We start from the raw sequence: 24,913 nt of genomic DNA on the forward strand, positions 1-24,913 counted from the left end.
GTCTTAAAAATGCATTCAGTCCCTTAAAGTGACATTAAAGGATTTGTTTTCCCTCCCCCCAATGTAAGTGTTAGTGTAAGGACTTACCTTAAATGATATCTCTTAATGCAATCTTCTTCTTTCCTGTAGTTTTCAGATGTCACTCCAGCGCTGGTGCAGGTCTCCGATCCAGCGCTGACTCCTCTGTCCTCCTCCTGTGCGGGTGCACGCTGCTCCATAGACTTACCTTGTGTCTCTCCTCGTCTCCCGGCCGAACATCTGAAGTGCGCATGCGTCCGCCCCAAGATCCTTTGCGGCCGCCCGAGACTCTTCAGATGTTTGGACGGGAGCGCGTGGCGGAGACACATGTAAGTTTAAACCTTTTTCAAAAGGTTTTTTTGCTAGCAGCAGTAGATGCTTGCTTTTTATCAGTAGATATATGCAAAAAAACGTGAGGGTTTAGAAACCCTTTAAGGTCACCTGCTATAAAATGACGACCTACTCGGAAATGAGTGCCTCTGGGAGTCATATTTGTGGATGTCAGAGCCTTGCAATGCCTTATGCGATTTGTAGTTCCACAACAGCTGGAGGGCTGAAGTTTGCCTACAGTTAATGAACATTTAACCTTTACAATGCAGTGGGGGGAAGGGGGCAGTGCAAGGTTTTTTTTCTATCCCAGAGTTGGGCTTTTAGTAAGTTCTTGGTCAATGACCCAGAACAAGTATGCAGATAAGTAGCTCTGATTTCACTCTGTCTTTTGTGATCAGCAGTTTTTTCCATGTCCAGGTTCTTTCCAAAAATGGCCAGGCAAGTAGTATTTTCAGAAAGAGTTTAGCACTGACAGCCTATATATCAGTGAAGGTTTCTTCCTCCAACACTACGCTCAGTGACACAACTTTACAACGCATGTTTTCAATGTTGCGAGGAAACTGGATGCGGCAACTGCCACATAGCTGAAAGGGACAGCTGCCTGGTCCGAGCCAGCGGCTTCTCTCCTCCTCACAGCTCAGCAGATTAACTTCCCTTGTAAACTGTTACAATACGCACAGTTGGCTGAAACAGCTTACAAGGAAAGCAAAGCTGTGCTCCAGCCAAATGCTCCAATTGCAGGCCTCAGTGAAAAGAATGTGCTCTCTCTGACTGTACGGCACCACAGCAGCATACAGATATGTGCAGAACCCGGCACTCAGTTCTACAAACTGGACGATGGCTGCAAAGTTACTACTGCGCATTAGTAGTAAACTACCAAGTGTATGGAAATCCGTTTTATTGTTAAAATCAGGTCATTTTAGATGACGCAAAAAAAAAAAGAAAACAGACTCCATGATATCACCAGTACAAGCAGTGTTTACTTTGTCTGCCATGATTCACTTGTTCTAATCGGAGTATAGAGCAACGGCGATGTAATGTGACTTATGAGCCGTGTGTGACACATTAAACAGGAAACAATTGTATTCTCTTAAAAGGTCATTTCAGGCAAAAACAGGACACCCTCCCACTCACTAATGTATTTCTTCAAAAAGCTATAACATTTCAGTGCAGCTCCTGTGATTACCCAAAACCTACGTTCACCCTTCTGACCATGTTTTATGTTACCCCCATATTCGGGGTGTAACATGAAACACCACTCCAAATCCATCAATTAAACCGCGCTGGGATCTGTGCAATGAACCCCGGTGATGGCAAGATGCAGTACCAAAAAAGTGTAATCACTTTCCCCAAAGATGCAATGGGGGGAATTTATCAAAACTGGAGCAGACAAAATGTGGAGCAGTTGCCCATGGCAACCAATCAGCTTCTCTCTTCAGTATGTTCAGTGAAGATTTGAAAATGAAAGACAGAAGCTGATTGGTTGCCGTGCACAGCTGCTCCAGTTTTTGTCTGCTCCAGTTTTGATAAATTCCCCTCTGTGTATATCTCTTCTGTTACAGACACTTCTTCCTGTTAGTCAGCACTGAGCGACACATTCTGTGTCAGGACAAAGTAACTGCCATGTGCATGCGCTAAAGTTACATCATCCTGCCCAAGCCAATCAAGCAGCCGAAGACTCTGAAAATAAAAGGCAGACTGGGGGAAGGATGGGGGTGCTGATATCGCAGTGCTGGAGGGGATCACTTTAGTAGGTAGGTCTGCAATAATGTACTAATATGCTATGCAGAGTTATGGCTAAAAGTTTGGGGGTTTTTGGTGGTTTACTTCCACTTTACCACACAAGCACACCAAGGCCTGGTTCACACCTAGAAGTCTTTGAGCAGTAGAAAAAGCGCTGTAAAACGCCCAACACAAGAAATGCCATGATTTTCAATAGCCCCTGTTCACACCTGAGCAGCAAAACACAGAAAGAAGCAAAAAGTACATGGGCTTTTTTTGATCCCGCCTTGGTGTGAACGGGGCCTCATAAATGGACAGCGGCAGCTTTTATATTGGTGCGGTGCAGAAAGGAGAATTCATGCATAAGGCTGTTTAAGAAAATCTTTCTCATCAAATGTTCCTGTTTCCCGCTGCCTTGCTGTGAAAAAAAAAACAGTTGATAAATATCTTTAACAATGTGATTTACCCATGAGGCAACAGAGATCTGAGCATCCGCTGAAATAAGCAAGAACCATTGGGATAACAAGAAGGGAATAACAAGCAATAATGATCATGAAAATCTTTAGCAAGACTGCAGAAAGTTTCCACGTTCTCGGCATTGCAGTAAATGTGTGTATGTTGTATTGCAGGGAATACGTCGATCAGCCATAACATTATGACCACTGAGAGGTGACATGAATAACATTGATTATCTGGTTACAGTGGCACCTGGAAGTGGGGGGATATAGTACAATGGCACCTGGAAGTGGGGGGATATATTACAATGGCACCTGGTGGCACCTGGAAGTGGGGGGATATATTACAATGGTACCTGGAAGTGGGGGGATATATTAAGCAGCAAGTGAATATTTTGTCCCTGAAGTTGATGTGTTGGAAGCAGAAAAAATGGGCAAGCCTAAAGGATTTGAGTGACTTTGACAAGGGACAAATTGTGATGGCTAGACGACTGGGTCAGAGCAACTCCAAAACAACAGCTCTTGTGGGATGTTCCCAGTCTGCAGTGGTCGGGACCTACCAAAAGTGGTCCATGAAAATAAAAAACATGTGAACCGGCATCAGGGTCATGGGCAGCCAAGGCTCATTGATGCCCGTGGGAGTGAAGGCTGGACTGTGTAGTCTGATCCAACAGAAGAGCTACTGTAGCTCAGGCAGTGTGATGCTTTGGGCAATGTTCTGCAGGGAAAACTTGGGTCCTACTATTCATGTGGATGTTACTTTGACACGTACCACCTACCTGAACATGCTGACCAAGTACACCCCTCCATGGAAACGGTATTCCCCGATGGCAGTGGCCTCTTTCAGCAGGATAATGTGCCCTGCCACACTGCAAAAATGGTTGAATTGAGGAACACAACAAGGAGTTTGAGGTGTTGATTTGCCCTCCATACTCAATATTAGACATGTGGTCATAATGTTATGATTGATTGATTATACTGTATATATATATTTAATTTTCATTTATTTTTTTATGATATTTCACTGCCACTAACCTAGTGGACCTCTGAGTTGGTGTCACAACTAATAGCCAAAATACACACCATTATTATTCATAGTGACATTATAAAAATAACACACAGTGCTAAACCAGTAATGATGACGAGTTAAATCTGGAGGAATATAATGTGCCTAGTTTGCACTTACCGACCCATCAGAACCTAGCTGTCATTTTATAGTACAAGCCAACGATGACATTAAAGTGACCTTGAAGGCTAAAAAATGTTTTCCCTCCCCCCAATGTTAGTGTAAGGACTTACCTTAAATGATGCTCTCTTAATTCGATCATCTTCTTCTTTAGTGTAGTTTTCAGATGTCCCTCCAGCGCTGGTACGGGGCTCCGATCCAGAGATGTCTCCTCTGATGTCCCAGGGAGTCTGTGCAGGTGCACGCTGCTCCATAGACTGACTTTGTGTCTCTCCTCGTCTCCCGCCCGAACATCTGAACTGCGCATGCGCCCGCCCCAAGATCCTTTGCGGCCGCCCAATACATTTTCAGATGTTCGGAGGGGGGGTGGGGCGGTGGAGACACAGGTAAGTATTAACCCTTTGAAAAAGTTTTGTTTTTTTTAAAATCATTTTGCATACAGGTGAAACTCGAATAATTAGAATATCGTGCAAAGTTTATTTATTTCACTAATGCAACTTAAGAGGTGAAACTAATATATGAGAGAGACTCATTACATGCAAAGCAAGATAATTCAAGCCGTGATTTGTCATAATTGTGATGATTATGGCTTACAGCTCATGAAAACCCCAAGAACCCCAAATCCACAACCTCAGAAAAGTAGATTATTACATGCAATCAATAAAACAAGGATTGTACATAGAACAATATCGGACCTCTGAAAAGTACAAGCATGCATATGTACTCAGTACTTGGTTTGGGCCCCTTTTGCAGCAATTACTGCAATTACTTTTGCACGATATTCTAATTATTCGCGTTTTACCTGTATATCTATCTACTGCATGCTAGCAATAGGTATATGCAAAAAATAAAAGAGGGTTTAATAACCCTTCAAGTGGTTGCTATGGGAAACTGACACTTTCCTTTCCCGCAGACTCCATCAAATCAACCTCATTCTTCCTACAATCCCTGCATGACTTGCACAGCTACAGCTCCACAGTCACTTATCTCTTATGAGAGGAAGCCATACACAATGTATACATTTGACATATTTTACCCTAATATTTACACTAGATAGGAATGGAAGGAACAGGCTTTGCCTGGGTTACAATAATATAAAAACCGACCACATGTAGGATGAATTCCAAAACTGTGGTCTGCTTGCGGTCACCAAACACACTCATGGAAATCTAGTAATACATACAATTTGGCTTTTAATCTCCGCTAAATTAAATTGCTCAGACTAAAAGTATATATTTCCAAGGATATTAACCCCAGAAAATAAGGGGGTTATAATGGAACACTTAGTTAAACTTTAAAGAACCACAGTGCCCAAAACCAAAAAAAAAAAAGCTACATTATATGTATTATGTGGAAGAAAAATGAGACTATGGCTAGAATATACAATGGTCTAGGAACTGAGATGTGTGGCATTAAAGTAGAACTACAGCCTCCCACTAAAACATAAGGAGGGGAATTTATCAAAACTGGAGCAGACAGAATCTAGAGCAGTTGAGCATGGTAACCAATCAGCTTCTATCTTCAGTATGTTCAGTTAAGATTTGAAAATGAAGAGAGAAGCTGATTGGTTGCCATGCACAGCTGCTCCAGATTCTGTCTGCTCCAGTTTTGGTAAATTCCCCTCAAGTTCTGCAGCATTATTATAAATGCATCTGCACCTACAGTTTTCCCTTCCATAGGATATGCACGGATATATTTTCTTCGCTCACCCTACGGGCCGAACAAAGAACATATAACCGATTCCTCCATCAATGCTAAGCAGTGTGGGTGTAGCAATCCCCAGCTGTTTACATTGAAGAGCTGTAAGCGCCTTTCGGCCAAAGATTTTCCAACATATTCCTTCAGCAGAAGTCGATCATTAGGTGGAACAGGGTCACCAATGGAGCAAATGTTGGCCAATTCTTGCTGAAGCAGCCAAAATGTACATGTGTACTCAGCTTTAGTCTCCCTTCAAAGTTCCACAAACAACTGTTGATCCTGCCACAAGTTCACCTAATGCATCTTCCTGTGATGCTGTGACAACAGTGCTTCACTGCTCCAGAATTCAGAGCATAGTTGCCCCTCTCATATAAGCTGTGCCTGTTTCCCTACAGTGGAATGAGAAGACATTGCAGAGGGCATGGCTATCAGCATTGTCAGTATCGATTCATTAGTCTGTAGCTTATCAATCAGCACCTTGCCCCAGCCAATCCCACCCTCTGCTTTCTGGATTGGCAGAACTGCCTTCGTAGCTAAAAACCCTCCCACTGTGACTGCAGTGTCTGGGAGGGGAGCGTGTGAGACACAAATGAAGGAAGATTTGGCTCAGTCAAGGAGGGTAAAGGAAGTTTTGGTTTACTTTGTGAGGCTTGTGCATCACTGGATTTGGTATTTGTTTACATTGTCATACAGACTCCTCTGGTTGCATTTTAAAGTGGAGGTAAATCTCCACAGCAAATTCAAACTTCTGGGCCCCCAGGAGAGAAGTATGCACAGCATATGTGCACATTATGACACACATACCCAGCAAAGTAATCTCTTGCAATGCAGCGATGGCCACGCTCACCATCACTCCATCACTCAGCGCTTCCATCTTCACCCAATCTTCTCAGGGAGTCTTCAGCCATCTTGACTGTCCAGGTCGGGATGAAGTACACAGGAGTTACTTCTTCCCAGCACAGGATCATGCGGGGACTACAATAAAGAGTCTCTGCCATAAAAATCCCCCCCGTCAACTTTTTTTTTTTTTTTTTCGAAAAAGGGTTGACTTCCTCTTTAAAATTAATTCAAACTAATTGCTCAAAGTCAGCTGCCATGCAGGGTGAAAGGAAACAATATCTTCTTCAGTTTAAACACTGGACAGGAAGTCATCTGTAAGTTATTTTAAATATTCTTTTTGATCTGATAATCTCAAGACACTTTATAAATAAATACTCTTCAAATGACTCTGATTAAAACCTCTTTTACATTTATTTTTACAATCATTATGTCATTTACTGTTGTGTTTTGGCTTTTTGGCTGTTTAAAATGGTTTTATACTATCAGAGCGAAAGTTAAATAACTTTTACACTTGACACACCCCACCACCACCACCTCTCCTGTATCCATCTGCTGAATGGCTTTCTTCACATGTCCTCAGAGACCAACTGCTTATTAGTAATGCTCTGATGTAATTTTTAACCCAGCATTAGAAAGTAAGCGAATTTCCAAGACCATGCTGTACTTTTTTTTAATGTACGTTGTACATTGTTATTACTGCTATAATAAATGCAGCAAAATGCAATGTCCGCTTACACTGTCCAGGCCCTCTCCCCCTTCACAAATCACCAACTATTAGTTGATCGAAATGTACCTGTAAAGAAAAAATGATTGTTTTTTACTCACCTCGCCCCGATTTTCCAACCCCAACACCTAGACGGTTATTCACTATTGAGTCGAAGGATACAGCCATAGCTATGGTTGATCCTTTGGCTCTCTTCGGCCGCCGGAGCGCTGCTGTATGGGCCATACACAATAGCCCGCACAGCAGCGGAAGGTGGCAGAGTTACTCAGCCGAGCCGAAGGCATGTGCTTCGGCTCGACTGAGCCGAAGTGACAGCCGAAGCAGGGCAAACGGCCTGCCAAAGGCCGGCCTTTCACCCCGCAAATTACAGCTGGGCGGTGCCAGCCGGGATCTCACGGCTGGCTCTGCCTAGTTGTAATGACAGATCAGCGTCGCCAAATGACCTGGGGACGCTGATCTGTCATTAAACAATAACAACTGGATAGAGCCGGACATGACGTCACGGCTGGCTCTGCCCAGTTGTGATTCATTGGTCGGGACCTGCTAGAAAACAGTTGGAAGCTTAAGCTAGCTGTTACTGTTAGCTCCGCCCAATTGTATTTTTTTTAATCTTTCTATTTTTAATATTTTTAAAATTCATTTTGCAATTTTTTTTTGTTGCACTTCTTTGCGGCCGCTGGAGAAATTTCTCATTTTCGCACGGGACCGCGCACTGAACACAGGTGAGTCTAAACTGCTGTTTGAGCGGGTTTTTTTTTTTAATTTTTACATATATCTACTGCTTGCTAGCAGTTGATATATGCAAAAAAACGGGAGGGTTTAAATATCCTTTAAACAGTTGTTAGACTTGTGTTTAGTTGCAAAAAAATCCAACCAAGAGATGTTTTCTTGAAGCTGCTACAATGGGGGCCTGTTCACACTTGTCTGTTTTATTGCATGAAAGTTCATTTAAAATAAAATTAAAAAAACATAATTTCAAGGGAAACCATCAGCGATCATTGGAAAATAGGCAATCATTATTTCCCCCAAAGATCGGTTGGTCAGGGCATTTTTGCAGCCACCTGTTCCCAACAAGAAGATTGCTGCTCCATAAAAAGAGGAAAGATCAAGTGATGACCATGTCCAATATATGGGTACCCGAGTACCTGTCATACCAATGTGTCCAAATAATACTGCCAAAGTGCAAGATTCTTCTGATCTATTTATGTACCCCAAAAAGCCCCTGGATCCATGTGCACACTATCCATAGAGCCTTATCTTGGAGCCAAGCCTTCACTGGCCACAAACTGTGTCAAAGGAAAAATCAAACCTAGTATTTGGGTACGCTTGGTGAAGGTGCAGCTTAGCTTTAACCTGGGCATAAGACAAACCGCTGTTAGTGTGTAACTGGGACCCAAGAGATCCCCAGGAAGACAACAATAAAATGAAGTGATTATCAAAGGTACTTGCAGGCACCAGAAGGTGTACAGACTCTGGCATTAATGACAGTTTGGACAAATCAATTTATCTGACAGGTTTACTTTAGGCGCTTTATTGCTTACTTTACAAGGGCAGCAAATTCTCCTACTGTATCCTTGTTCAGCTTTATCATCTTTTGTTTAGTGTCCAGAGACATATAACATACGCCTTTCTTTCAAGTAAAGTAATCATGTATGAAACTCTATCGCCACTTAAAAACACCCAGTCCTGCCTGTCTGCTGCTTCCCTGCTGGGTTTTCCTGCATTAAAGCAGCCTTGTAGCTCTCCCCACACTGACATGAAGACCCTTACTCCCCAAGGTGAATGGAGATAATCAAGCTCGCATTGTATTGCTCTATCCACCAGAGACATGCAGTTATTACAGTACAAGACTCACTGTCATGTCACATTGCTTATTTACAGAGCATTCAGCTGGTAAATAAGGTGAAGAAAATGCATTTCCAAAGAAACATTAAAAAAAAAAAAAGGTTTCTCATTGTGAACCAAACTGTTGGTTTTGGAATTGATTTATTCTGCATTAATAAGCTCCCCCTGAGTTTGGAAGAAAATTACTATTTTATACATAGAGCTGCCAGAATACACAAGAAGATATTAAAAGGGTAAGAGCTTGGGTCACAAAAAGCAATTGTATCATCTCAAATATCATAGATCCAAAGAACTCAGGAATTACAGAGCCACACTGTACACGGAAGCCACACTGGGGATGATTTTCATATTATACGGGGTAACATATTCTGCCGGTCTCTGCTCCCCAGTTTCCGACACATCGCTGGAAGCATATGCTGTATAGATCATTCCTAGTAGGGATGTTCAGATACCAGTTCAGATACCAATGCCAATACTAGTTACATAGTATTTGAGGTTGAATAAAGACACAGGTCCATCACGTTCAACCTATTGCGTGTATGTTTTGGATTAGTCTGCGGTCTACGAGTCCCTGTGCGATCTTATTTTTTAACGGTACATCGACCCCTGTATGTTACGGTCTCTGAGGAAATTGTCCAAATGCTTTTTGAATGATTCAACACTCTCAGCTGATACCACTACTTGTGGCAGCGAGTTCCAGACCCTAACCGCTCTAACTGAGAAGAAGCCCCTAAGCCCCTTGTGGTTAAATCTTTTCTCCACCAGTTTTAGGTGGTGGTCTGTAGTCCTTGTTATGGAGTTTACCGTAAAAAGTTTATTGCCGATGTTGCTATCACCATTGAACATATTGTACATCAAAATCCCCCCTTAATCTCCGCACCTCCAGCGTGAACATATTTACGTTTTGTAACCTTGTCTCATAGCTTTGGTCCTTCATCCTCTTAATTAGTTTAGTTGCCCTTCTCTGGACTCTTTCCAGCTCCAGGACATCCTTTCTGTGTATTGGTGACCAACACTGAACCGCATACTCCAGATGAGGTCGAACCAGTGGTCTATAAAGTGGCAAAATTATAGATTTGTCTCTACAGTATATTCCTTTTTTAATACAAGACAGTACTCTGCTAGCTATTATTTAATCTGTGGTCTACAATGACCCCCAGATCCTTTTCCATTTCTGACTTCCCTAGTGGAGTTCCCATTAATGTGTATTCAGCTTGCCTATTTTTAACTCCAAAGTGCATTACTTTACATACATTTATCGACATTTATCGACATTAAATATCATCTGCCATATGGTTGCCCACTCCCCTATTTTATTCAGATCCTCCTGTAATGCCATAGTGTCTAAGTCCGTGTCTATTACCCTCCCAATTTTAGTAGCATCAGCAAACACGGAAACTTGGCTATTCACGCCCTCCCCGATATCATTAATAAACAGGTTGAATAATATGGAGCCTAGCACAGAACCCTTGGGCACGCCACTCCTGACACTTGACCAATCTGAAAAGGAGCCATTTATCGATACTCTCTGGACACGTTCCTGTAGCCAGTTCTCTATCCATGTACACACCATTACAACTATGCCCATAGACCTCAGCTTGTGTACTAGGTGTTTATCTGGTACTGTGTCAAATGCTTTCGAAAAATCCAGATATACCACATCCACCGGCTTCCCTCTATCCAGATCTCTACTCACCTCTTCATAGAATGTCAGTAGGTTGGTCTGGCAGGAACTGTCTTTCCTAAATCCATGGTGATCATCATTTATTATACCATTTTCATGAACAAACTCTACTAAGTAGTCCTTTATCATTCCCTCTACCAGTTTACATACTATGGATGTTAGACTGACTGGTCTGTAGTTCCCAGGTTGGCATCTTGACCCTTTTTTTAATATCGGTACTACCGTAGCTTTCCACCAGTCACTTGGTACCTTACCAGTCATTATGGAGTCCTTGAAGATGAGGAATAATGGTCTCGCTATAACCTGACTGAGTTCTTTAAGTACCTTGGGGTGCAGGTTATCTGGTCCTAATGCTTTATTTGCATTACGTTTTTCAAGTCTATGTTGAACCCCGGCTACCGTCAACCACTGTGGTATATTTGCAATGATAATATCGCTAAACTGAAACAACACGTGAAATGTGGAATGCAAATTACCGTCAATTATTATAGAAATAAGACTCTGTACTTGTGATTTCACAAGTATAGAGTCTTTTCACAAGTATAGAGTCTTATTTCTATAATAATTGTCGGTAATTTGCATTCCACATTTCATGTGTTGTTTCAGTTTAGCGATATTATCACAGCTCAAAAACACTTTGGGTTTATACACGTGTATTTTGTTTCCATTATTAGTGCTGTTTACTCAGTTAAAACATCTTTAGACCCAGTGGCCTAGAATACAGCAGCTTCTATTTCACATCACAATTTTTAGAGTGGGGATCTAATATCTCTACATTAGTACACATTGTATCGGTGGTTCGACACGATACACTTTAGGCTTGTCACATTTTGACACAAATTTACGGTTATTTATTTTTGTTTTCACTTTTCTTTTCATCATATTTAGATAATGTGATAAAAAGTATTATTCATGGTTTAAACTACTGACACTTATGTGAGATATAGACAATTGAACTCTTAGCGCTGCTCATCCAGTTATATAATATTTTGCAATGAGCCACTCACATTCTTATCTTCAATAAACCCGTCTTTTTCCTGAGTGCATACTGAAGAGAAAAAAGAATTCAACACCTCGGCCCTCTTCCTGTCGTTTGTGACTAATCACCCGTTTTCATCCTTAATTGGGCCGACCTGCTCTTTCTTTACCCTTTTACTGTTTATATATTAGTAGAATTTTTGGGGGTTCCTCCTACTGACTGTGTTCAGAAACTTGGCATTTTCACGTGAACTACCAGGGCTGCAGCTGGGACCTGGCTCTCCACCACTGTCCTGAAATCATTAGTCTGTACTGTTTTAGAAAAACTGTCACATGACAATAAACAAAACTGTATCAGTACTTGTACTTAAAAGATTGGTTATCGGTGCATCCCTTATATATGTTTATTTTAAAAAATCATACATGAAAACAGAGATGTACAAATCCCAGGAGCTCCGTGTGCTCCTTACAAATGACAGCCGCCTCCTAACTTTTGAATTTTTCTCTAGTCTAGTCTTGGAGCTGGAAAAGTATCTGTACTTGTACTTGTCCTGAGTACAGTACTTAGTATCTAAATATCCCCAATTCCTAGTGCTGTTGGCACTGAATCAGCCCTATACCAAGCACTTCAAAAGGGCCTGGATACATGGCGCCACATCTTGAATATTACAGTCCAATATCAAATAGCTATATCCAGTTAATGGAGCTTAATAGCTCTGGTAAAGCAGCTGTCATGTACCAGGGACCTCGCAGTACCCATGGAATGAATATTATCGCCGTAAATGTAACAACACACCAAAATACTAAATTAGAGAGTCCAAAGTGATGAGCTTAAAAGTCGTAACACAAGATGACACGGGATAAAACCACCAACACAATTCGTGGGTTAGGAACAATCTAGCTTCATCAAAGGTTTACAAGCTGCAGGTATGTATGGGAGTGGACTCTGTCCTCATTGAGAGATAGGTTTTTTTTATACCTTGAAATATTCTCTGCCCACAAGCATCACTTATATGCCAGCAGATAGTATTTAAATGAAACTCTGAGTTATCCACAAACATATCTCTCAATCAGGACAGAGACCATCCACATACATATATTCAGCTTGTAAAGTAGGCTACTCTTGATGAATCGGACGAAATTCGCACAGTGGGAGCCCCTGTCAGCACCCTTCCGCCCCGCATCCCTCGATCAGCTGGTTGAAGGAGCAGGTTAGAGGATTCTCGGCCAAACGGAGCTAGCTGTCAATCAGCAGCCGCTGTCAGAATACAATGCATAACAGCAGGCGATTCCTCCATCCACGCTCCTAAGCAGTGATGGATGAAGCTGTTATATTTTCTTTGTTCAGCCAGCATGTTGAAGGGAGAAAATATAACCGTGTATACCCGGCATAAATCCATGATGAAGAAGGACTGATCCTAACCCCCAAAACACGTTGCTGAATCCTCCTGCTTCATCCTGTGTTATGAGTTAAAACATTATCACTTTCGAGACTTAGGATGGCCATACACACTTACACTATATTACCAAAAGTATTGGGACGCCTGCCTTACACGCACATGAACTTTAATGGCATCCCAGTCTTAGTCCGTAGGGTTCAATATTGAGTTGGCCCGCCCTTTGCAGCTATTACAGCTTCAGCTCTTCTGGGTAAGACGTCCACAAGGTTTAGGAGTGTGTCTATGGGGAATGTTTGACCATTCTTCCAGAAGCGCATTTGTGAGGTCAGGTACTGATGTTGGACGAGAAGGCCGGACTCGCAGTCTCCGCTCTAATTCATCCCAAAGGTGTTCTATCGGGTCGCGGTCAGGACTCTGTGCAGACCAGTCAAGTTCCTCCACCCCAAACTCTCTCATCCATGTCTTTATGGACCTTGCTTTGTGCACTGGTGCGCAGTCATGTTGGAACAGGGAGGGGCCATCCCCAAACTGTTCCCACAAAGTTAGGAGCATGAAATTGTCCAAAATATCTTGGTATGCTGATGCCTTAAGAGTTTCTTCACTGGAACTAAGGGGCCAAGCCCAACCACTGAAAGACAACACCACACCATAATCCCCCCTCCACCAAACTTTACACTCGGCACAATGCAGTCAGGCAAGTACCGTTCTTCTTGTAACCGCCAAACTCAGACACATTTATCGGATTGCCAGACAGAGAAGTGTGATTCGTCACTCCAGAGAACACGTCTCCACTTCTCTAGAGTCCAGTGGCGGCGTGCTTTACACCACTGCATCCGAAGCTTTGCATTGCACTTGGTGATGTAAGGCTTGGATGCAGCTGCTCGGCCATGGAAACACATTCCATGAAGCTCTCTACGCACCGTTGTTGTGCCAATCTGAAGGTCACACGAAGTTTGGAGGTCTGTTGCTATTGACTCTGCAGACAGTTGGCGACTTCTGCGCACTATGCTTCAGCATTCGCGGACCCCGCTCTGCCATTTTACATGGAGTTCCTGTTGTTCCCAGTTGCTTCCACTTTGTTATAATACCACTAACAGGTGACAGCGCAATACTTAGTAGCATAGAAATTTCACGGATGGACTTATTACACAGGTGGCAACATATCACGGTACCACACTTAGGGGTCTATTCACGAAGCTGATGGGGTCAGAGCCTGCACCGGGGACAATCGGAGCCGCAATGTGGAGTGCTGGTGACCAAGGGAGCCCGGCCAGGCAATGTGTGCCGCCGGACACCACTTCCCCAGAGCCCCCTGCCAGCCTCTAACATTTATACAACTGTGGCCATGGAGGTGATTGGAACACCTGAATCCAACGATTTGGAGGGTTGTCCCAATACTTTTGGTAATATAGTGTATATATTTATATATGCATGTTTTTCTTTTGCTACAGGTCAGCCTGAGACCTTGGATTGAGATACTATTTCAAATCATTGATTGACTTGCATTTGGATTTGGTGGCTATAAATCAACTTTATGGGGCATTAACTGTTTTAATGGTAATCAAGTAGAAGACGCATTACAAAAGGCCTATAATCACTTTGCTGCTAATCAAACTGAAATCACTTTGCAGGGCTTTAAACTCTTTACTACTTATAAATACCAAAGCAATCTTTGGGTTATTAATCCTATTTGTTTCATAAAATTTGGCACATGAAACCCAGTAAGAACTCTGAAGGTCAGAAAAAAATCTTTTTTTTTTCCTTTGATAACATTTTCTTTCACAAGAGACATGCTTAGAATGAAATTAAATTTTAGAGACTGAAATTATGATGGGGCGAGCTCAGACCTCACATAGCTGGAGGAGAGCATACTTAGAAGTAAGTGAATTATCATCTGCAAGCATGCTATGCATACCTGCAGATTATGGCAAATGCTGGCTGACCCCACTATGACATCATTCTGCTTTTAAAGCCCAGCTCTAGTAAAAACAAATTGACCTTACAAAGGCTAAAATTAAAAAAATGCATCTTTTGATACATTAATCACCTATTCTCCGGCACTATTCCCCTCAGATTCACCGCTCCGGATGTCCAGCAACAGATCTACTTCCAGGATGAATGTTGTCCCAAGCCATCCAACCCACTTCCTAGGTCATCTGACCAACCTGGACTCGTAAGAGAAAGCTGCAGAGAGTTCTATGCAGCATTTAGGACCTATCCATCATGGAAAGAGGAAAAGAAGCAAGCGGACCTGTGACATCACACAACCGGACTGAAGAACTTAGGGAAAAAAAGAAGGGTAGGGGGCTTGGAAAGTGGGGTGTTGGAGGGAGATGGGGGGGCTGCTTAAACCTGTCTCTCCATTTACCTGTAGGTAACAATAAATGAAGGACACTTTGCTTTGGTCACACATGGCTATAGACCCGCATTCCGCCTTGGGATTGGTTGCTCAGCTTCCCAGGTCTGCATTGTAGGAGGAACCATGCTGGAGGTACCAGGACGTTCTCAGAGTAGTGGGAGTCCCAAGAGTAGGTGAGTATACGAGGGAGGGGCGGTATCACTTAGTACCGTTCAAGTCATGCAGTGCCTGTATGAGAGAAATTGTTGATTCCCTTCCACAAATCCTAGATGCCTGTCACATTGATTCCCTGGCGTCAATACTTTGAGTCACTGACCTAGAACAAGTATACAGATTATTACATTTGGAATACCTGAGATCTGCTCACCTTCGCAAAGTCTACAATTAGAATGACATTAAAATCTGATTCTATGACCTTAGAGCTCCCGACAGCCAGGTTTATAGATCCATATCCCAGAATGTTAGCCAAAGCTCCTGCCTGACCACGCTGAAGCCCAACCGAGCTCCCGTTCACTGTGCTTTTTGGAAACGTGCACTAAGATGCAGGTTTTCCCAGCGTGCAAATTTCACTTTGTTAGACGCACTTGTTTGGCACCCCAACGCACCTTGCTGCACCGTGTACTTTTATGTGCTTGAAATTGCACCAATTGCATGGTTGCATTTTGAAAACAAAGCTGCAGGGACTTTGGTGTGACTGTCGTGCGTAGGGCAGCCCATTGAAATGAATGGCCTGTCCTATACGCAACACACACAAATGTGCGCCCACACAGGCGAGTTGTCGCCCCTGCACAAGTGGGAACCGGGGCCTAAATTTCAGTTTAAATCAGCTAAATAAATTCCAGGTTCATCAAAACAAAAAGGTGAGCAAAATCTTAAAGTCTTTTTTTTAGAAAGCAGCCACAGCCTGAGTAGAAAATCCTGTCCCATGCATGCTGTAGAAAAAGACCCTTGCTGTCTGTGTGGAAGCAGTGGTCTCTCTGCAGAGGTCCAACACATTCTCCTGCTGAGTCAGAGCTGGAGCTCCTTAATCAGCAGGGATAAGGAGCTTCTATGAGTCAGCAGGAGGCATATCAGAGGCTTGCCTGCAGTGAATGTATCTTCACCCCACCCACAAGTCCCAACAAAGGCGTCAATCTCTTCAGCGGTATTCTCCAATGACTTTCTTCCCCTAGGGCAGTGGTTCTCAATCTGTGTAACCCATTAAGGTGAGCAAAATCTTAAAGTCTTTTTTTAGAAAGCAGCCACAGCCTGAGTAGAAAATCCTGTCCCATGCATGCTGTAGAAAAAGACCCTTGCTGTCTGTGTGGAAGCAGTGGTCTCTCTGCAGAGGTCCAACACATTCTCCTGCTGAGTCAGAGCTGGAGCTCCTTAATCAGCAGGGATAAGGAGCTTCTATGAGTCAGCAGGAGGCATATCAGAGGCTTGCCTGCAGTGAATGTATCTTCACCCCACCCACAAGTCCCAACAAAGGCGTCAATCTCTTCAGCGGTATTCTCCAATGACTTTCTTCCCCTAGGGCAGTGGTTCTCAATCTGTGTAACCCCAGGACCCACATTTGTCCTTGGTCATTAGGTCGTGAACCAAGTTGCACTGCAATGGAACACAAAGCATTGTGGTACTGCAGGCGATACAACTGTGGGTGGGAGATGCGTTTGGGGTGTCATTTAAATGAATGTCAATTCAATGCACCTCCCACATCAGAATGTGCTGTAGGTGCGATCGCATGGTGCAGTGCACTAATCACGTGGGAGTGTGCGATTAACGCACTGTACTAGTGTGAATGGGCCCTCAAAAACACTGACAGACACACACAACCACAGGCACATTCTCACACAGTCTCCCTACCTTACGAGAACTGGAGTGGATGCTCAGGCACATCTACAGGACGTGTAGGGGAGCAGTAAGCAATCCACATATGGATGGAGCTCCCTCACGGCCATAGCCCTAGCCTACCCAATCGCAAGCTGACACTCGGCACCGAGCAGCATATTTTTAATGGCTGCTTGGTGCAAGACCTGACAGTGCTGCTCTAGGGGGAGGCTGAGGATCCTCTCACCTAGAAAAGTGGAAGGCATGCGGTGACCCACTGAACACAACCCATGAGTTGAGAACCAAGGCCCTAGGGCAGTGGTGGCGAACCTATGGCACGCGTGCCAGGGAGGGCACGCAAGGCCCTTTCTGCTGGCCCGCGAGCCCAGGTTCAGGCAACAAAACATTAGGCAGCCGACGGGGCGAAATCGGCGGACGAGCGAGCAGGAGGAGAAGGGGGACGGAGCGGCAGGGGGTGGAGACAGAGGGAGATGGGGGCGGAGATTTGAGAGGACGGGAGGAGATGTTTGCACTGTATCCAGCGACTGACAGGTCACACAAAAAGTATTAAACAGGAAGGGGTGGGGTAAATTTAGTGGGGGTGTGGGCGCCCGTGTTTTGCCTTGCCTAGGGCAGCCCCAAACCAGAATACACCACTGCGTTTAGGGACCACCAATTGAAATAGATCCGACTGACCCTGATCGCCTTGGTATGCGATCTGGGCCAGTCACAATTAGGCAGCGGCAGCCAATAAACAGGTAGGTTAGACGGCTGCTTCCTCCTAGCTCGGACCCTGGGAGGCCCTCGCAAGCGGCCGTCTAATCTGCCTGTTTAGAGGTCACCGCCGCTGCCTGATTGTGACGGCCCGACTACAGAGGCGATCCGGGACATTCATGTCCCCCGTGAGAGCCGTACAAGGCCGTTAGGCAGTGATGTTGAACATTTCTTAAACCCAAGCGCCCAAACTGCAATACCAAACTTATTTTCAGCGCTGGCACTTTGAGATAAATAAATTGATTTTGCGTCGCAGTTTGGGCACTCGGGTTCAAAAAGGTTTGCCATCACTGCCCTAGGGTATAGAGAATTATTTTATGCAACTCTATTATTTCCAGCTGCATTTTATACCATGCAAATTATACATTACCAATTGCTACATAAATCTGCAAATGTGTCATTAGATTATAATGATCTTTTATGTTGTTTTCTTCCTTGGCAATACAACATGACCCACGGATGGAAATCTCAGTGCACATGAAAAGGGACTTGTTCTAGTTCCAGTTCCTTTCCATCCAATACTTGCAGGCTGGCTTAGTGACGAAGTGTGCCGTACAAACAGGTCAGTCTGACCTTGTGTAAATGAAGTTGTGGCGGAGAAGCACATGCAGCTACTAAAACACCGAATATTTCACAGCCACTCATCTGTTCCACTAGAGGCCCAGACTACAAAGCAAATGTTGCTGATTGCTGGAACAAAAGTAATTACACAGAACAAATAGTTTTCACAGCCCGGTTGTAATGCAACAAAACAATTTAAAGCACCAATAAACCTAAAATGCTAACAAGTGATCCCAACTACAAGGTAAGGGCAGATTATTATGTAGCAATTAGAAGTACAGAGAGGGGAATTTATCAAAACTGGAGCAGACAAAATCTGGAGCAATTGCCCATGGCAACCAATCAGTTTCTCTCTTCAGTTTGTTCAGTTAAGATTTGAAAATGAAAGATAGAAGCTGATTGGTTGCCATGCACAGCTGCTCCAGATTTTGTCTGCTCCAGTTTTGATAAATTCCCTTCATTGTGTTTTTTTTACTCCTAAACTGGATTAGCTTGGCATGGAAAGGAATGGGGGGGTCTCCCCATGTCACCAGAGTGCCCTGAATCCCACGGTGCAGTATTTCAAGACGTAGATCACTTCTACCCAGTTGTCTTGACTTATTTTTTACAGATATACTTCTACCCAAATCTGTGTGACACGGGGAGCATGATTTCTATCAACTCAGCTGGAAGGAAACATACAGCATTTTTCTAAAAAGAACAGCACTGCATTTACAAATGCCCATCTGCCTTCACCCTAAGGCATCTTTTACATGGGCACTGTCATTTCCGATTAGAAGAGGAACTGTGAACAATGCTGCACAGACCCATGTTAGGTCTATGGGGAGTTAGATGTAAACGGACATGTGTCTGCGTCAGATTATCCCCAAGGGCTTGTTTCCACCAGCCCGCGCGTCTACTGCAATGCCCCGTACGCAAGGAATCGCATACATAAAGTCTTCTTGCTTTCTGGGGCGGGAGAGGGCATGCAGTGCCATTCAAGTGAATGGCACTGCAGACACGCCCCCCTCGCCCGCAGTACGATCGACCGCACAGGAAGACGTGGCAATAAAATGTCCTGTGTTCCAGTGTAGTGCAATCGCAAAATATAGTGCATACACGCAAGGAGACTTTATGTATGCGAGCACTTGCGTTCCAGGCACGGGACATTGTGGTAGACGCGTGGACTGGTGGAAACAAGCCCTTACAATCAGGTCCACCAAAACAGAACCCTGTTCTGTTTTGTTTTCTAGACCTAGACGGAGTCAGTGGTTATCGAATATCAACAGACACGTCCGTTTAGACCTGACTGACAATAGACTGGGCTTCCAATCAGAATTATCTGAAAAACTGACAGGCGTACCTGATCGAACTATCCGTCTGAAAGGGGCCTTGGGGTTGGTTCACGCGACGTGTGTTGAGCTGCGTGGACCAGCATTGACCAGCACAGGCACAATGCAAGGGCAGACAGTAAAGAATTGTTTTCCATGTGCCTTGTTCACACCATACGTGTGCGTTGGTGTATGCTGTTGCATTTTAACGTGGTGTATGCTGTTGCATTTTAATGTAGTGCAATGCAAAGAAATACGTGTCAATGCCAGGTGCTGTTGTACATAGAATTCAATAAAGTGTTGTTTTGTGACATTTCAATAAAGTTTAAAAAAAGGAAACACTGTGATGCAATGTAACAACGCATTATACCGCCCATTTACAATGCACAGCAGTGGAGCTAAATTTAAAAAATGCACAGGTCCTCGCTGCCACCCTGGACCCAATTCAGCTCTATAAACCACCTTATGTAATATTTCATTTCTGTGTATAGCCGGTAAAAGGATTTTTCCATTTTCTCTCATAAAGAAGCAGCAAGATGCCACAAGTTCAGCGGGTGGGTTTGCTTCTTTGAACTAGTGCGTTTTTTCTTTCTCTTTCACTCATCCATCAGATTTCAACTTCCAGGCCAGGTTTGATGGCTGTGAGAAACCTCTCAATCCCGGCACTTTAAAGAGGAACAGAACAGTGGAAACGTCGGCCGGAACATGGCAGCAGAGGGCAACGGACTAGTCAGTGTTACCTGTAGTCTCCCCACAGCTGACCGTTCCCCATTACTGACTTACCAGACCTTGGTCCTCACCATATCTCTGTGGGAAGCATCTTGGCAGAGGGAGGGCATTGCTTCCTCATGTCAGAGCTGTCTCCCTCATGACTGGTGACTTGATTACTGGTACAGTAATGATTAAAGCGGAACTCCGGGCATAAAAACTCTCATTTAAATATATTGCTTAATAGCCACAAAGGGCATACATCAAATTTGTGTGCACCAAATGCCTTTTTAAACCCAGTAAAAGACATCATCACTGTGCTGTACATAACCTCTACAAGACCAGTCACCCTGCACAAGAAGAGCCAGCAGCAGTGACTGGTCCTTATTACAGGAAGCTCCAAGTGTCACAATGGACTTTTGCAGAAGAAGAAATACACAAAGCTCACCAAGATTCAAGTAAGGATATACATGACTCTTGTATTTAGACTGTATTTCCTTATCAAAGAGTTCAGCTTTAAGAAGCAGCAGGAGGGGTGGAAGAAGAACAGGTCCAGAGAATGAATAAAGAAAAAGCAGGGAGATCCTTGCACTCAATTATTCATAATATTAACATTTCTGGATGTTTCCTATAAGACAGGAAATCTTCCCTTCATGAGCTCAGGTTTACTTTAACAGCTTCATCTCCAGCATCGGTGTACTCATGAACCAGAGCAGCTTTTACATTTCTGCTTTAGGCCTACTGATTCAGCAATAACTTTCTCACTACGTATGATATCAAAGTTATATATATAATGTTTTGTTTTTCAAGACAGACAAGCATTTCTTTTTTTTGGCTGTAGTTCTCCTTTGGGTTACAAGAGTAGATTTACTAATGTCCCTCCGTAACCCAAACTCAGCATATAGTGGACTACTGCCTGCTATATGCTAACAGCGCAGAGGCGTGCTGTAGGCGAGAAGGATCCCAACAATATTGTTGGGATCCACCCCCACTGCCTGATTGACATCCCGTCCCCTCCCCTGTCTGACCCTCTAGTGTTCTTTGGAGGAACGGAGAAGGGAGGGGGGAATCCCTCTAGGGAGCAATGACTGACAGTTGCCACTGTACGGAAAAGACCATGAGCTGAGCAATCAGCAGTTATCTGATCACTCAGCTCTCGATGTATAGCAGTGTTTCTCAACCTTCTTTTAATCGCGGCATCCTTTAAAAGTATGCAAAATCACGAGGCACCCCGGTCTAAAATGTCATAGACTTTAACAGGAACCCCATGCAAAAATGTACAAAAAAGCGTGTTACCCCCTTCACATTGAAGTGCCCCCTTCAAATCAAGATTTCCCCCACCGCTTCACATCAGAGTCACCCTTTGCATCAGTAGCCCTCCTTTCATATCAGAGTTCCTCTTTTACGTCAGTAGCCGCAATCACATGAGTCTTAATTTGCCCCTTCACATCACAGTCCCACTACTGTTATTTCCCCCTTCACACTACCACAAAATGTTGAGGCACCCCTGAGGAAGTCAGGAGGCAGATCGGTATGCCACGGGACCCTGGTTGAGAAAGGCTGATCTATAGAGCCAGTGTGTCATGGCTGCAGTGTGACACTCCGGCTCTAAGTATTGTAACGAGTACATATTACTCTCCCAATACTTCTCCTTTAACTCCCACATGTATTAATTTTTTTCAATGCAATCTCAAAAAACAGACAAATGTATAGAATGGTGAACTATCCCTTGAAATACAACAGCAGTTAAGCATTCCATGCATTACCCGGGGAGAAGAATTACCTGCATTCTGAAGAGTCTCAATGTTTTGAGGTCTTGTGGCGAGCTCTGCGACTGTTTGAACAAACTGGGTCCGTGCCCTCTGATACTGCTCGAAAACTGAAGGAAAAGAAAGGCAGAGCGGTTACATAATGTGATACTGAGACTTCCCTGAGCTCAGGCAGCTCGCATGTGAGAACTCTCATTTGCTTACGCATTTGTTCAAAGAGCACATGCAGAGATTTTCCTGCAGACTCAGCTGATGTTCGAGAGATTGTTCACTTTAAAACAATGAAGAGTCTCATTTATCAAAGGCCTGTGTTGTCTCATAGGTCCAAGCCTGCATTGGAAGGTGAAAAAAAAATGTTTGGGCTGGAGTGGGGCTGTTAGTATGTTAGCTGCAGTGCAGTGCGTTTTTGACGCGTTTTTGACGCGTTTGCGTTTCCGGACCGTTTCCTGACCGTACAAAATGTGACATGCAGTATTTTTCTGTCGTAACCTGAACGGACTGCGCACGTGAGAACTGTAGCCCATAAAACACATAGGCTGGGTTCACACCTAGGCGTATCGAATATGTGCGTTTTTCACGCGTTTTGTGTCGCGTGTTTTTACCGCGATTCGCGGTAAAAAAACACGCGACAAATGCGCGTTTTCCGAGGGCTACTTGGCTGTATCCCAATGGAAACGCGCGTTTTGTAGCGCGTTCATACGGCCTGTAATACGCCCAGGTGTGAACCATACCCATAGGAAATAATGGGATTTCGGTGTTTGAGTGTTTTGCTGAGCGTTCGAACGCGCTACAAAACGCCCAGGTGTGAACCGGGCCTATGGGATACATTGGGATGCATTTTGAGTGCAGCAGCGTACGGATCCGGTCAGCACACAAAACGGACGTCGTGTGAACAGGCCCTTAAGAATTATTAAAGCCTCCCTTTCTTTGCATATATCTACAGCTAGCAAGCAGTAGATATATGCAAAAACATTAAGAAAAAAAACTTTTGCAAATGGTTGAAACTTACCTGTGCCTCCGCTGCGCACTCCCGTCCGAACATCTGAAGATTCTCGGGCAGCCGCAAAGGATCTTGGGGGGGCGGGTGCATGCGCAGTTTGTGTGCATCACCCAGAACCGAAGGTACCGCACGTCACTGGATCTGGGGTACCATTCAGATGAATGGCGATGCAATGTAGCACACAGTACCGGGCCCCAAGTATGCTTGGTTCACCGCTCTGGTGTGAACGGGCCTTTAGACTGCGGTCACAGACGGAAGTGTCCCTACAGGAAGATTTCCCCTCTCTTCCTGTTCTGGTGACAACTCATACTTCAGATTTTCCCTCACGCTAAGTCCTGTGGTCACCGGAACACATAGAGGAGTGAATCTCCTCAGCGGGTGCACACAGAGGTACAAACCTGCACAAGAGATTAAACAACACCGACCACCGAGGCTGCAAATACTTCACAGGTTTGGATTCTACAATTCGTTATAGGGATCGGGATGATTTGTATTTTGATTCTTCCTTTATTTTCCTTATGAATAATATCCGTGAATAATATGTGTTAGTAAAAGCTGAATCCCAGCTCGGCCTTTTTGTGTCCCTTCATATCAGCATTAGAAACCTTTTTTTCATTCTTTATTTCAGTTTTACGAATTGATACAAAACAAACTTCCATCAGGACAGCCGATCCAACATAAACCTTTACACTTAATATATACATGTAAATAAATACAATGACTTTATTATTCTCCTACTGAAAACAAAAAATCTCATACTTCTTTATAACCATTACTTAAAGTATCATTAAAGCCTCCGTTTTTGTTGCATATATCTACTGCTAGTAAGCAGTAGATATATGCAAAACGTGTTTTTTAAAAACACTTTAAAAGAGGTCAATACTTACCTGTGTCTCCCCTGCGCGCTCCCATCCGAAAATGTGAAAAATCTCGGGTGGCCGCAAAGCATCTTGGGGCGGGCGCATGCGGAGTTCACATTTTCGGCCGGTAGACGAGGAGAGACACAAGGTAAGTCTAGGGACGTGTGTACTCGCATGCAGACACCGTGGGACAGGAAGTGCCAGCAAGGACAGAGGAGTCAGCGCTGGACGGAGACCCGCAGCAGCGCTGGAGGGACAGATGAAAAGGACAGGAAAGAAGAAGATCGGATTAAGAGACATCATTTAAGGTAAGTGCTGACATTACCATTGGGGGGGGAGGGGAAAAAATTGACTTTAATGTCACTTTAAGTCCCATCTAGTTTAGCTTAGCTGCCCTCTCATGCACATATATTTAATTACTCCATAAACAAACAAACATAAATACAATTAAATTAAATATAAAAATACAAAATACACCTGGGGACCCCAAAAGAAGCTGATGAAGCAAAGCTCTGCTTCATCAGCTTCTTCTCTCTGGCTATAGCAGCCAGATGACTGACAGGTGAATGCGGAATTGATGTAATACACAAATGAGCATTTAACCCTTGAAGTGCCAGTGCTACCCCCGCTGCAAATGGTTAATAAAACAAATTCCCAGAGTTCTAAAAGGCATTTTCTCTACTTTGGAGAGATTTCATCTTACTTCCTGTTGTGTCTACAAATTCCTTACTCCATCCAAAATAAAAATAAAACGTGGCTTTAGATATTCTTTAAAATAGAACTGAAGTAAAAACTTTTTTTTTTTAGCTTTGGCTATAGTGAAGAGGGATTAGAACACTGGTCAGGTTTTTATTGCTGTCTGTGTCCCCGTTATGGAGATTCA

The 24,913-nt window shown here is 43.8% G+C and overlaps 1 protein-coding gene across 1 annotated transcript in view; it reads right to left on the reverse strand.

The window, feature by feature from the left end:
• SPAG6 (sperm associated antigen 6) overlaps positions 1-24,913 on the reverse strand; it is a 138,906-nt gene that overhangs the window by 112,570 nt on the left and 1,423 nt on the right. Inside the window, exon 2 of the mRNA XM_018564095.1 lies at positions 22,185-22,280. Within this exon, the coding sequence (XP_018419597.1) occupies positions 22,185-22,280 (96 nt within the window). The remainder of the gene's footprint in view (positions 1-22,184; positions 22,281-24,913) is intronic.

The sequence above is a fragment of the Nanorana parkeri genome, unplaced genomic scaffold (genome assembly GCF_000935625.1).
Source record: "Nanorana parkeri isolate BGI_ZX_2015 unplaced genomic scaffold, ASM93562v1 scaffold23, whole genome shotgun sequence".
NCBI lineage: Eukaryota > Metazoa > Chordata > Amphibia > Anura > Dicroglossidae > Nanorana > Nanorana parkeri.